The sequence below is a fragment of the Lampris incognitus genome, chromosome 14, assembly GCF_029633865.1.
Source record: "Lampris incognitus isolate fLamInc1 chromosome 14, fLamInc1.hap2, whole genome shotgun sequence".
Taxonomy (NCBI): domain Eukaryota; kingdom Metazoa; phylum Chordata; class Actinopteri; order Lampriformes; family Lampridae; genus Lampris; species Lampris incognitus.
The window spans coordinates 5216665-5229342 of record NC_079224.1 but is presented as its reverse complement, the minus strand read 5'-3'; the positions used below and the strand labels follow the sequence as shown (position 1 = coordinate 5229342).

Here is a 12678-nt window from a genome sequence, read left to right as displayed (position 1 = left end):
CCTATATTTACTTCTTCAAAGATGTTTTCAAGACTATATCACTCAGACATCACCTATATTTACTTCTTGAAATATGTTTTCAAGACTGTTTCACTCTGACATCACCTATATTTACTTCTTGAAAGATGTTCTCAAGACTATATTACTCAGACCTCACCTATATTTACTTCCTGAAAGATGTTTTCAAGACTATATCAATCAGACATCACCTATATTTACTTCTTGAAAGATGTTTTAAAGACTGTTTCACTCTGACATCGCCTATATTTACTTCCTGAAAGATGTTTTAAAGACTGTTTCACTCAGACATCACCAATATTTACTTCTTCAAAGATGTTTTCAAGACTATCATGGCTCTGTTAAGCAGTCTGATCCACATTTTCAGGCTTCTGGTGTGGTTGTGAACTGTAAACCAGTTCCGTCACGTCATCTTGCCTTGGCGTTCAAGCTCATGCATAGTTAAGTTCAAGCATAAAAACATATTTTTTAAGGAATTCTCAAAGTTAAAATTTATATTATTAAAACTGAAGGAAAATAACACATCTCAAGAGCTTTTGTAGGTATTTTTGGGCATGGAGAAGTCACAAAACCTACCAAGTACAAGACTTTAATTTTGCTAAAATAAAACACTGTAAAACGTGTTCAAAACATGTGAATTTAGTCTTTATGCTGGAACCAGATGGGAGCTGGTGGACTGCCCCCGGCTTTTTTATTAATTCTTACAGTTGTTTTCTTTACACGGTGACCTGCCACAGCTACATGTGCAGTAAAAGAAAGCAGACAGAAAAAAAAAACAAACTACATTTACTCAGCCAGGATGGAGGCTCCACCCTGGAGGAGTCATCTCTTACTTGTTGTTTTACTGCGGCTCACAGGGTCACTTCATGTTCTGACACCGTTCCCTCCTTTACTTTGACTTAAAATCACAACTGTTTCAATAGGAAGACACGAGACGGATGGATGAACCAAACCTAACTGACACAAACAAGGACTCTGGGTCAGCGCCCTTCTTCAGCTTTTGTCTGGTCCCTCGAGGTCGTCCATGTCGAACGTGAAAGGGCGGTCGTAGCCCATGAGGTGGTTGTAGTCCTGCGGAATGTGGAACAGGTCTGGGTTGACCAGCAGCCCCATCTTGTCAGCGTAGAAAGTGGTGAACATCTTGCTCACGCCGGGGATCCTCACCTGCGTCTGGTGGAACACGGTCTTCTTCTCCATCAGCAAAAAGCTGTACGTAACGGCGGTGTAGGCGTCGGTGTCTGCGTTGTGGTAGAGGCGGACGACGTAGCCCCTGGTGACCAGGTGGAGCAAGACGGGGGTGATGAAGGTGAATACGCCAATGACGCTGAAGAAAGCTGCATGTACGGCTAAGCTCTGAACACCCAGGCCTGCCTTCAGGATGTGGGGCATCATGCACAGGCTCATGCCACTGCTGGTGTAGGAGAAAAACTTCACCCCTGGCAACAGAAAACATCAAAGATAAAGCAGGAGGAGAGAGAGAGAGAGGGACAGAGAGAGAGAGAGACAGACAGACAGACAGACAGACAGAGAGAGAGAGACAGACAGACAGACAGACAGACAGACAGACAGACAGACAGACAGACAGACAGACAGACAGAGAGAGAAAGATGAAGAGCAGGTGATCTCATCCATTACATCACTTTAACACTGTGGTGGTATCGTTAAAACTACTACTCATTGTCCCTCCATCATCCAAACCGCTTATCCTGCTCTCAGGGATGCTGGAGCCTATCCCAGCAGTTGTTGGGCGGCAGGCGGGGAGACACCCTGGACAGACCGCCAGGCCATCACAGGGCGCCCACACACACACACACACACACACACACACACACACACCCATTCATACCTAGGGACAATTTAGTACAGCCGATTCACCTGACCTCCATGTCTTTGAGTCACCTGACCTACATGTCTTTGATTCACCTGACCTCCATGTCTTTTGAGTCACCTGACCTACATGTCTTTGATTCACCTGACCTACATGTCTTTGATTCACCTGACCTACATGTCTTTGATTCACCTGACCTACATGTCTTTGATTCACCTGACCTCCATGTCTTTGAGTCACCTGACCTACATGTCTTTGATTCACCTGACCTACATGTCTTTGATTCACCTGACCTACATGTCTTTGATTCACCTGACCTACATGTCTTTGATTCACCTGACCTCCATGTCTTTGAGTCACCTGACCTACATGTCTTTGGACTGTGGGAGGAAACCGGAGCCCCCGGAGGAAACCCACACAGACACGGGGAGAACATGCAAACTCCACACAGAAGACGACCTGGGACAATCCACCAAGTTTGGACTACCCCGGGGCTCGAACCCAGGACCTTCTTGCTGTGATGCGACTGTGCTAACCCCTGCACCACCGTGCCGCCTGTACTCATTGTTACCATTCATTTCCAACCATTAAACACCCTCCGTCCTGCAGCCCACTACATGTGATAACATGTTTTGGATCTTTTGCATGATTGTAGAAAGACATGGAATTTTGTCCGGGATTTTCCGGATTGTATTGGGTCGCAGTGGCAGCAGATGGAAGAGAAGGGGGCCCTCACAGATAATGAGAATAGTTATAATTACAATTAAATTAAGTTCTCTTTCAAATGTTCTGTCTGTCAAGTCTCACTCTCGACCTTCACCGCTGGCTAGCAGAAATGTGAACAGGAGAGCGGAGCGCGCAAGTCTCTCCCTGCCAGTACACAGCCTCTCCAACAGCAAGCCCTATGTAGCGCCTCCTTGTGGCGACACACAGTGACTGGGTACACCTTGGACCCTGGCTGAACTACAAGGGACTCGGAGGAGGTCTGGCCCCTAGACGTGCGGTACGCAGGCCCACTGGTGTGTGGATATTCCCTGATGGCCATGAACCACCCCAAGCTATGGGTTAATAGTGCCATCTAGTGGATACCTCGGGAGAGGAGCAGGCTATGGGAGTAAACCCCTACACAACGTCAATGTCTACAGTGCTGTTGTTTGGTGTTTTTCTTGCCCTTTTGTGTGTGTTTAAGTGGGAGAGTCCTGCTGGCGTCGTGTGTGGCTTCTCCCTCTCGTAGCCCCCCCTTCCCATCCACCCCTGTGTGTCTGTATTGTGTTCATCTGCTTTCTTGTTTCACCCCGTTTATTGTAAAGCCACTTTGAGTGTTAGAAAAGCGCTATATAAGATTGACGTATTATTACTATTGTTGTTATTATTATTATTGTTGTTGTTGTTGTTATACAGACGTCCTTTAACTTCATGCCATAATACAACATAATAAGCGGGTGGGTCCATTCCTTGGGCCTCAGGTTAGAATGAGGTAAAGGTCTGTTTGATGGATAGTGCCTTTCTTAGGATATGAGATGTTCCAAGTAGTGCTATCTTCTGGAGTTCTTGTATTCCGATGTTACCCGAGATCCGTTGGGTATATTTCTCCATCCCTTTTTTACAAGTCCCAGGGCTCCTATCACTACTGGTACTGTTGTGGTTTTTACAAGTCCCAGGGCTCCTATCACTACTGGTACTGTTGTGGTTTTTACAAGTCCCAGGGCTCCTATTACTACTGGTATTGTTGTGGTTTTTACAAGTCCCAGGGCTCCTATCACTACTGGTACTGTTGTGGTTTTTACAAGTCCCAGGGCTCCTATCACTACTGGTATTGTTATGGTTTTTACAAGTCTCAGGGCTCCTATTACTACTGGTATTGTTGTGGTTTTTACAAGTCCCAGGGCTCCTATCACTACTGGTACTGTTGTGGTTTTTACAAGTCCCAGGGCTCCTATCACTACTGGTATTGTTATGGTTTTTACAAGTCCCAGGGCTCCTATCACTACTGGTACTGTTGTGGTTTTTACAAGTCCCAGGGCTCCTATCACTACTGGTACTGTTGTGGTTTTTACAAGTCCCAGTGCTCCTATCACTACTGGTACTGTTGTGGTTTTTACAAGTCCCAGGGCTCCTATTACTACTGGTACTGTTGTGGTTTTTACAAGTCCCAGGGCTCCTATCACTACTGGTACTGTTGTGGTTTTTACAAGTCCCAGGGCTCCTATCACTACTGGTATTGTTGTGGTTTTTACAAGTCCCAGGGCTCCTATCACTACTGGTACTGTTGTGGTTTTTACAAGTCCCAGGGCTCCTATCACTACTGGTATTGTTGTGGTTTTTACAAGTCCCAGGGCTCCTATCACTACTGGTCTTGTTGTGGTTTTTACAAGTCCCAGGGCTCCTATCACTACTGGTATTGTTGTGGTATTTACAAGTCCCAGGGCTCCTATCACTACTGGTCTTGTTGTGGTTTTTACAAGTCCCAGGGCTCCTATCACTACTGGTACTGTTGTGGTTTTTACAAGTCCCAGTGCTCCTATCACTACTGGTACTGTTGTGGTTTTTACAAGTCCCAGGGCTCCTATCACTACTGGTACTGTTGTGGTTTTTACAAGTCCCAGGGCTCCTATCACTACTGGTATTGTTGTGGTTTTTACAAGTCCCAGGGCTCCTATCACTACTGGTACTGTTGTGGTTTTTACAAGTCCCAGGGCTCCTATCACTACTGGTATTGTTGTGGTTTTTACAAGTCCCAGGGCTCCTATCACTACTGGTCTTGTTGTGGTTTTTACAAGTCCCAGGGCTCCTATCACTACTGGTATTGTTGTGGTATTTACAAGTCCCAGGGCTCCTATCACTACTGGTCTTGTTGTGGTTTTTACAAGTCCCAGGGCTCCTATCACTACTGGTGTTGTTGTGGTATTTACAAGTCCCAGGGCTCCTATCACTACTGGTCTTGTTGTGGTTTTTACAAGTCCCAGGGCTCCTATCACTACTGGTATTGTTGTGGTTTTTACAAGTCCCAGCGTTCCTATCACTACTGGTACTGTTGTGGTTTTTACAAGTCCCAGGGCTCCTATCACTACTGGTCTTGTTGTGGTTTTTACAAGTCCCAGGGCTCCTATCATTACTGGTATTGTTGTGGTTTTTACAAGTCCCAGGGCTCCTATCACTACTGGTATTGTTGTGGTTTTTACAAGTCCCAGGGCTCCTATCACTACTGGTCTTGTTGTGGTTTTCATTCCCCACATTCATTCAGTCTAGATTTCAAGGTCTTTATATTTCGACAGTTTGTCAGTTACTTTTACTGAGGTGCTCCTTTCAGTCAGGATGGACATGTCGATGAGTAGTCAGCTGTTTTCTTTTTTGTTCTTGATGATGATGTCTGGTCTGTTGGTCTTTATCTCACGGTCTGTCTGTACTGGCATGTCCCATAAGATTGTGATGTGGTCTTTCTGTGTTACTGTTTGGGGCTCGTGCTCGTACCATTTTTCTTTTGTGTTGGTGTTGAATTCTTTGCAGATGTTCCAGTGCAAGTATGTGGCGGCCTTGTTGTGTCTTTGTAGGTATTCAGTTCTGGCCAGCTCAGGGCACCCTGCCACCATATGGTCAATGGTTTCCTGGAACTGACCACATATTTGAGGATTTTGCTCCGGTAGTAACTGGTCTTGATGGCCTGGTCTTGGGCAGCGATGATAAAGCCCTCTGTTTGGGATTTCAGCCCGGCTGTTTTGAGCCATTGGTTGGTCATATATTGGTCTACATCTTTCTCACCTACTCATTTTGGGTATTGCCCGTGCCTTTGTTTCCCTTCCCATGTTTGTTTCATTTGTTCTTGGGCGTGACGCTTTGCTTTTTGTTTGACTTTTCGGGTGTGGATGGTTGGAGCTTCATTTTCAGGTTGTGGTGTTTCAGGAAGGTGGAGCTCTCTTCTGAACACTGCAGCTTGGTTAGCTATGGAGTACTTTTTGTTTTGTTTTTCATGCTCTCTAGCAATCATGAGAAGGGGGTCATTTTTGGTGTTAAGGTAAGTATCTGTTTTGTAGGCAGTTTCCAGTTGGATTAGACCCCTGCCACCCTTGTTTCTGGGGAGGTACAATCTATCCACATCTGATTTTGGGTGGTGCATCCTCTCTAAGGTGAGTATGTTTCTTGTTTTTCTATCTAGTTTCCTGATCTCTTCTAGTTTCCCGTCGACGATGTTGGAGCTGTAAGTTACGACGGGTGTAGCCAGGGTGTTGATGGCTTCCATTCGGTTGGATGCACTGAGTTGGAGTTTTGTTACCATTTGTATTCTTCGGTCGTACTCCTTTCTGATCTTTTCTTTCATTTTGGCACGTTGTATCCCGCCCCCTTCGTTCACTCCCAGGTATGTGTATGTGCCTTCTTGTTCTAGGTCTTGGATGGTGGTGTCTAGGTCAATGTGGATGGTTTCGGTGGTGGTAAGTTTTCCTTTTTTGAATGTAGCTTTAGCACATTTGTCTAGTCCGAACTCCATTTTGATGTCATCGCTGAAGCCTTTTACGATGGTCAAATGGCCAGTTTGTTCTTGGTCATCCATGTAGACTAGATGGTTAACAGTGCATGAACCTGTAGTATAACCATAGCTGATGTTGTTCAGGAGGGAGGATAGTGCAGTAAGAGCTATGCAAAAGAGGAGAGGACAAAGAGAGTCGCCTTGAAATATGTCGCTATTGATGTTGATCTGCCTTGAATGTAGCGTCCCGTCTGTGTATGTTAGAACAAGGGTTGTTGTCCACTGGTCCATATTTGCTGTTAGGAACTGGATAAGGATTGGTGATATTTTGTAGATGTCAAGGCATTTTAGTATCAAGTCATGGGGTACAGAGTAGAACGCCTTCGTATAGTCTATCCAGGTTATTGTCAGATGTTACTTCCTCGTTTTTACTTCCTTAATGATGGCCTTGTTTATTAAAAGTTGGTCTTTGCAGCCATAGCTCCCTTTTCGACACCCTTTTTGTTCTATGGGAAGAAGGTTGTTTTCTTCCAGGTGTTTGTAAACTCTCCCGGTGATGATGGATGTTAAGATCTTGTAGGTTGTAGAGAGACGTGATGTGACGATAGTTTTTAGGGTTTTTGGTGTCTTCTGTTTTGGAAAGTAAGTAGGTGGTACCAGTTGTGAGCCATTCAGGGCAGGTTTCTGGGTTGCTGATGCATCCATTGTAGGCATTTGTCAGATCTTTGTGTATTATTTTTATTAGTATTAAATGGAAGATCCCAAGATATGAGTGGAAAGTGTTGTTTTTGCAACCTTTTTATCATGTGATGTGCTACTTCAGTACACTTTAACCACAAAAATTACTGGGACCACTGCAGAAAATTTCAGATGATTAGTTAACATGCAGGAAATCACATTACAGACACCACCACTGACCATCCCTGAACAAATCAGCCACAATTTCCAACACTGACCACACACAGTCCAGCCATGTGCTAGGTTTTGACCTAGTCTTGTTTACAGGTCATTTTGCAATCTCAGTATCTCGTTTTAATTAATTTAATGCGTCTGATAAGACGCAGAAGCGGGGCAGGCTAAGCTAACTGCTAGCCATGCGGCAGTTCCGACAGTCATCCTGGCTGGCGTTCGTTGTCCTGGACAGTGAACATTTTGGACTGTGTTGTACCGAGTGGTCTGTGTTGTTAACTGTTTGTGTTTCTTCTTCTTTTTTTTTTTTTGTTGCCTTGTTCTCTGTTTTTGTATGATTTTGGTGATGTCGTTTTTGGGCAAGTTGGGATGTGTGTTTTTGTCTTTTGTGTCGCACTGCTGTGGGCCGGGGGAAACAGAATTTTGTTTCTTTTGTGTACACAAGTACATGAAAGAAATGACAATAAATTGTTCCTGAGACCTGATCTATCATGCCCCGTTTTATCCCCACTGTTATGAAGTCTGCGCACAACACGATGTTCCCTTTACCTCTCAGCAGGGGTGGTGGGCTGTCTGTCTGTCTGTCGAGAGGAGCGAGGAGAGGTCTCCACGCTGTTAGCTTATTTTCCACCTCTCGCTAGAAGTCTTTCTGGTGAAACGTGGGCCACAACACAATGCTCTGTTGCTACAGCGGCTGCCTGCTCGGTGTGAGTGTCACTTCACAGTGTTCACAGTGTGACGGGATGGAGGAGTTTTTCCTGAGCCAGTAAAGACACACTGCACAAGGGGGGAGAGCTGCAGGAATCCAGCTGCTCATCTTTTCAAGTATTCTCACAATGGATCAACACTTTCACCAATGAACAGAACGCTAACGTCCAGGTGGCGTGGAGGTCTATTCCGTTGCCTACCAACACGGGGATCACCGGTTCGAATCCCCATGTTACCTCTGGCTTAGTTGGGCGTGTCTGCGGGTGGGAAGCCGGATGTGGGTATGTGTCCTGGTCGCTGCACTAGCGCCTCCTCTGGTCAGTCGGGACACCTGTTCAGGGCGGAGGGGGAACTGGGGGGAATAGCGTGATCCTCCCACGCGCTATGTCCCCCTGGTGAAACTCCTCACTGTCAGGTGAAAAGAAGTGGCTGGTGACTCCACACGTATGGGAGGAGACATGTGGTAGTCTGCAGCCCTCCCCGGATCAGCAGAGGGGGTGGAGCAGAGACCGGGACGGCTTGGAAGAGTGGGGTAATTGGTCGGATACAATTGGAGAGAAAAAAGGGGAAAAAATCCCCCCCAAAAAAAATACAGCACCTGACAGATGATTCCCGTTCATTTCCAAACCACAAAGAAATGTTTATAACTGATATATATATATATATATATATATATATATATATAGTATATATAAAACTGCTACGCTGAACATGTCCACCAGACTCTTTTCCACAGAGGCTGCTGCTCGGGAGACAAAGGTTTGACTTGGATAACTCACCACGAATCATTTTACCGAGGCTGCCGGTGTAGATGAGCTTCCCCTCTTCAGCGAGCTTCGGCGGGACGGTGGCGAGACAGCGGCTGGACAGGAACATGGGCTGCATCTGCTCCCACACACCACACAAAACAAGAAAAGTCAAGCTTCAACATGGCTGCCATAGTATCTTTAACTTTTAGTAGTACCAGCAACTAAAGAAAGAGTGGATCCCAAACCATCCTTTCTCTGTGTCTTCTTAGTGGACTCAGAACCGTGAGTAAAATCTAGGATGTGATCTTTGAGAATCTTTAAACACTAGAGCCACGGCGATGTTACCATCCACCTCAAGCCACCCGGCCATCCAAATCAGTAAGCGAGAGAAACATATCCTAGTGAGCACACAGGCCTCCATCACTGGGTGCTCAGGGTGTTGACCACCTGACACCACTGAAGAGAAGAAGACTGACGAGGTCAAAAATCCCCTGGACAGGTATTCTGACTTTAACATCAGACAACAAAATGCCGTGCAAACCTAATATCGTACCGCTTCTCCTGATAATCTATAAATCTGGGCGGCACGGTGGTGCAGTGGTTAGCGCGGTCGCCTCACAGCAAGGAGGTCCTGGGTTCGAGCCCCGGGGCAGTACAACCTTGGGGGTGGTCCCAGGTCGTCCTCTGTGTGGAGTTTGCATGTTCTCCCCGTGTCTGCGTGGATTTCCTCCGGGGCCTCCGGGTTCCTCCCACAGTCCAAAGACATGTAGGTCAGGTGACCCAAAGACATGTAGGTCAGGTGACCCAAAGACATGTAGGTCAGGTGACTCGGCCATACTAAAATGTCCCTCGGTGTGAATGTGTGTGTGTGTGTGTGTGTGTGTGTGTGTGTGTGTGTGTGTGTGTGTGTGTGTGTGTGTGTGTGTGTGTGTGTGGGCCCTGTGATGGGCTGGCGGCCTGTCCAGGGTGTCTCCCCACCTGCTGCCCAATGACTGCTGGGATAGGCTCCAGCATCCCCATGACCCTGAGAGCAGGATAAGCGGTTTGGATGATGGATGGGTGGATGATGGATGGATGGATGATGGATGGATGATGGATGGATGATGGATGGATGGATGGACGGATAAACCAGCATGAGACAAAGAACAGGAGTTCTTGCATACAGCCACAGTGTAGCGTCAGGCTGCTTTCACATACGCCAGGTTTTAAGAAGTCGGGACCAGAGTCCACACTGTGTTGCATTCACAGTGCCCAACAACAAGTGCACCTTTTGGTTTGATACTGCAGGTGGGAAAGCGGGCGTCATTTGGGTACTACAGTGGTGTGCTGGACTCTACCTGGATGCTGTGATTCAGCAGCAGGCTGCTGACACGGGCCCTCAGGGTGGCAGAGGACAGGTCATGTGACCCACATCAGCTCACCAGCCCTGCCTTGCATCACTCTGAATAATGCATATTTGCCATTACTTTGCAAAAACAATGATGCCGGCTAGGAGCTAGGCCCAGAGGAGAAACTGCCCCCGCTGTGTGCTCTGTACTGACTTACTATTATTACTATTATTATTTATTACTATTATTATTTATTACTATTATTATATATTACTATTATTATTATTACTATTATTGTTATTAGTATTATTATTATTATATGTCCCTGGTGCTCTGCTCAGCTGTGGTTCTGTACTGTCATGTCTGACACGTACTGGACTGCACCAGCTGGAGACGCTGTCCATTCAGCCCTGAACCCTCGCAGTCATGCAACACTGAAATGTGTCCTCTTGTTGCAGCGTTTATTGATGTTACCTTCCTTTATTCATTTAATTACTGCAATTTACTACTACTACTACTATTACTACTACTACTGCCACTACTACTACTACTACCACTACTACTGCTATTACGACTACTACTGGTACTACTACTACTACTACTACTACTGCTTTCGGCTGCTCCCGTTAGGGGGCGCCACAGCGGATCATCCGTTTCCATCTCTTCCTGTCCTCTGCATCTTCCTCTGTCACACCAGCCCCCTGCATGTCCTCTGGGTTGGCGGTGGGCTGTTTGGGTTGGTTTAGCTTGGTAAACTTTGCTACACAGGAGTGTAGACACATAGAGAGTAGTACGAGTTGGTAGGGTTAGGAAATGGACTGTGTACAATGGAGGTGTCGTTTACACGAACAAAATGAAGTATTTCCTCTCAAATACTGCAGTAATTAAATGTGACAGAAGGGTACACAGCAAGAGTTAAAGGGAAGGATTACAAGATGGTTGTGAGACCAGCTATGTTGTATGGTTTGGAGACAGTGGCACTGATGAAAAGACAGGAGGAGGAGCTGGAGGTGGCAGAGATGAAGATGATAAGATTTTCACTGGGAGTGATGAAGAAGGACAGGATTAGGAACGAGTATATTAGAGGGACAGCTCAGGTTGGACGGTTTGGAGACAAAGCAAGAGAGGCAAGATGGAGATGGTTTGGACATGTGTGGAGGAGAGATGCTGGGTATACTGGGAGAAGGATGCTGAATATGGAGCTGCCAGGGAAGAGGAGAAGAGGAAGGCCAAAGAGGAGGTTTATGGATGTGGTGAGGGAGGACATGCAGGTGGCTGCTGTGACGGAGGAAGGTGCAGAGGACAGGAAGAGATGGAGACGGATGATCCGCTGTGGCGCCCCCTACTGGGGAGCAGCCGAAGGTAGTAGTAGTTTCTTTATTTTCTTTCTTTCTTTGTTTGTACGAGTCGTTTTCTCATTTGCATAATCCCTAGTAGGTTTATTCTGCATTTATTCAAAGACCTCTCTTACTGTATCGTTCTGTGGACCACGTCTGCTAAATTTGTACATTTCAATGTTTTGCAATAAAGTTTAGTAAAAAAAAAAACACCACGCGAGAACTTCCGGTTCAAATGAGCTAACGCTAATTGCTGTCAAATGTGTTAATGTAACTTCAGCGTACGGCAGCGGCAACACGCGGGCCACGCGCCAGCGGCACGCCCCCGCGGCACGCGGCGTAATCTGATAAACCCCTTCTTCTTCGTGTGCGTGGTGAATTACCTGACAGGTGACTTTCAGAGGCGACGCGCCGTCCGGACGGCTCAGCAGCCTGCGGCAGGTCACGGACAGCCGCCTGTAGCAGCACGGCTCATCCGGGCGTCCGTCTCGCGCGGCTGTAGCCGGCGTGGGGTTTAAAGACCGCAGAACAACGCACACGCGTGACCTGCGCGTGACCTGGAGTACAGACATGGTTGAACCGCGAGGGGAGCCGCCAACTAAACCCGGCACGCTGCCTTCACCAGCGTCAAGTCCGCCGCAGTGAGCAGGTGATTTCCGGTAAGGGTTTTCAAAATAAAACCCTCCGTCACGAACATAAATATAAACAAACGACTCGTCGACATTTCCCCAGCACACTCGTCTGACCAGTCGGTATGTTGACGAGATGTACTTTTCTTTTTTACCTCGCGTGTCCCCATCACATTATCACTCATATATCCTCGGAATGTGTGTGTGTGTGTGTGTGTGTGTGTGTGTGTGTGTGTGTGTGTGTTAGTGTGTGTGTGTGGTGTTAGTGTGTGTGTGTGTTGTTAGTGTGTGTGTTGTTAGTGTGTGTGGTGTGAGTGTGTGTGTGAGTGTGTGTGTGTGTGTGTGTGGTGTTAGTGTAGATAGCGGGACCGAAAACTAAAGCATATATGATCCTAATTCTTTTTGGAGGTGGTAGGTATTGTCTCAGAGAGTAAGGGAAAAATCCCAGACAATTAAAATTATGCATAATTATGCATAAATATGCAAAATATGCATTTTTCTAAAAATGGCTAAAAACCACTTTTCTCGGCATTTCAGATGATTCTGAGCATCTTTGATTTTTTTCACCTATATAGAAAAATTGTTCTGGGACTTAGAAATGTTTTGGCATTATGCAAAATGAATGCATTTTTGCAAAAATGCACTTATGATCCTCATTTTTTTTGGAGGTGGTAGGTATTGTTCCAGAGAGGACCAGAAAAATAGCAGAA

General features: G+C 46.3%; 1 protein-coding gene across 1 annotated transcript; it reads right to left on the bottom strand.

Moving 5' to 3' along the window:
- Nucleotides 1-387: 387 nt before the first annotated feature.
- On the bottom strand, nt 388-11971 carry tmem70 (transmembrane protein 70). Its single transcript, XM_056293468.1, has 3 exons — nt 11723-11971; nt 8705-8810; nt 388-1454 (listed from the first exon to the last, which is right to left on the bottom strand). The coding sequence occupies exons 1-3, from the start codon at nt 11909-11911 to the stop codon at nt 1012-1014; spliced, it is 738 nt and encodes a 245-aa protein (XP_056149443.1). The 5' UTR covers nt 11912-11971; the 3' UTR covers nt 388-1011.
- Between the last annotated feature and the right edge of the window lie 707 nt (nt 11972-12678).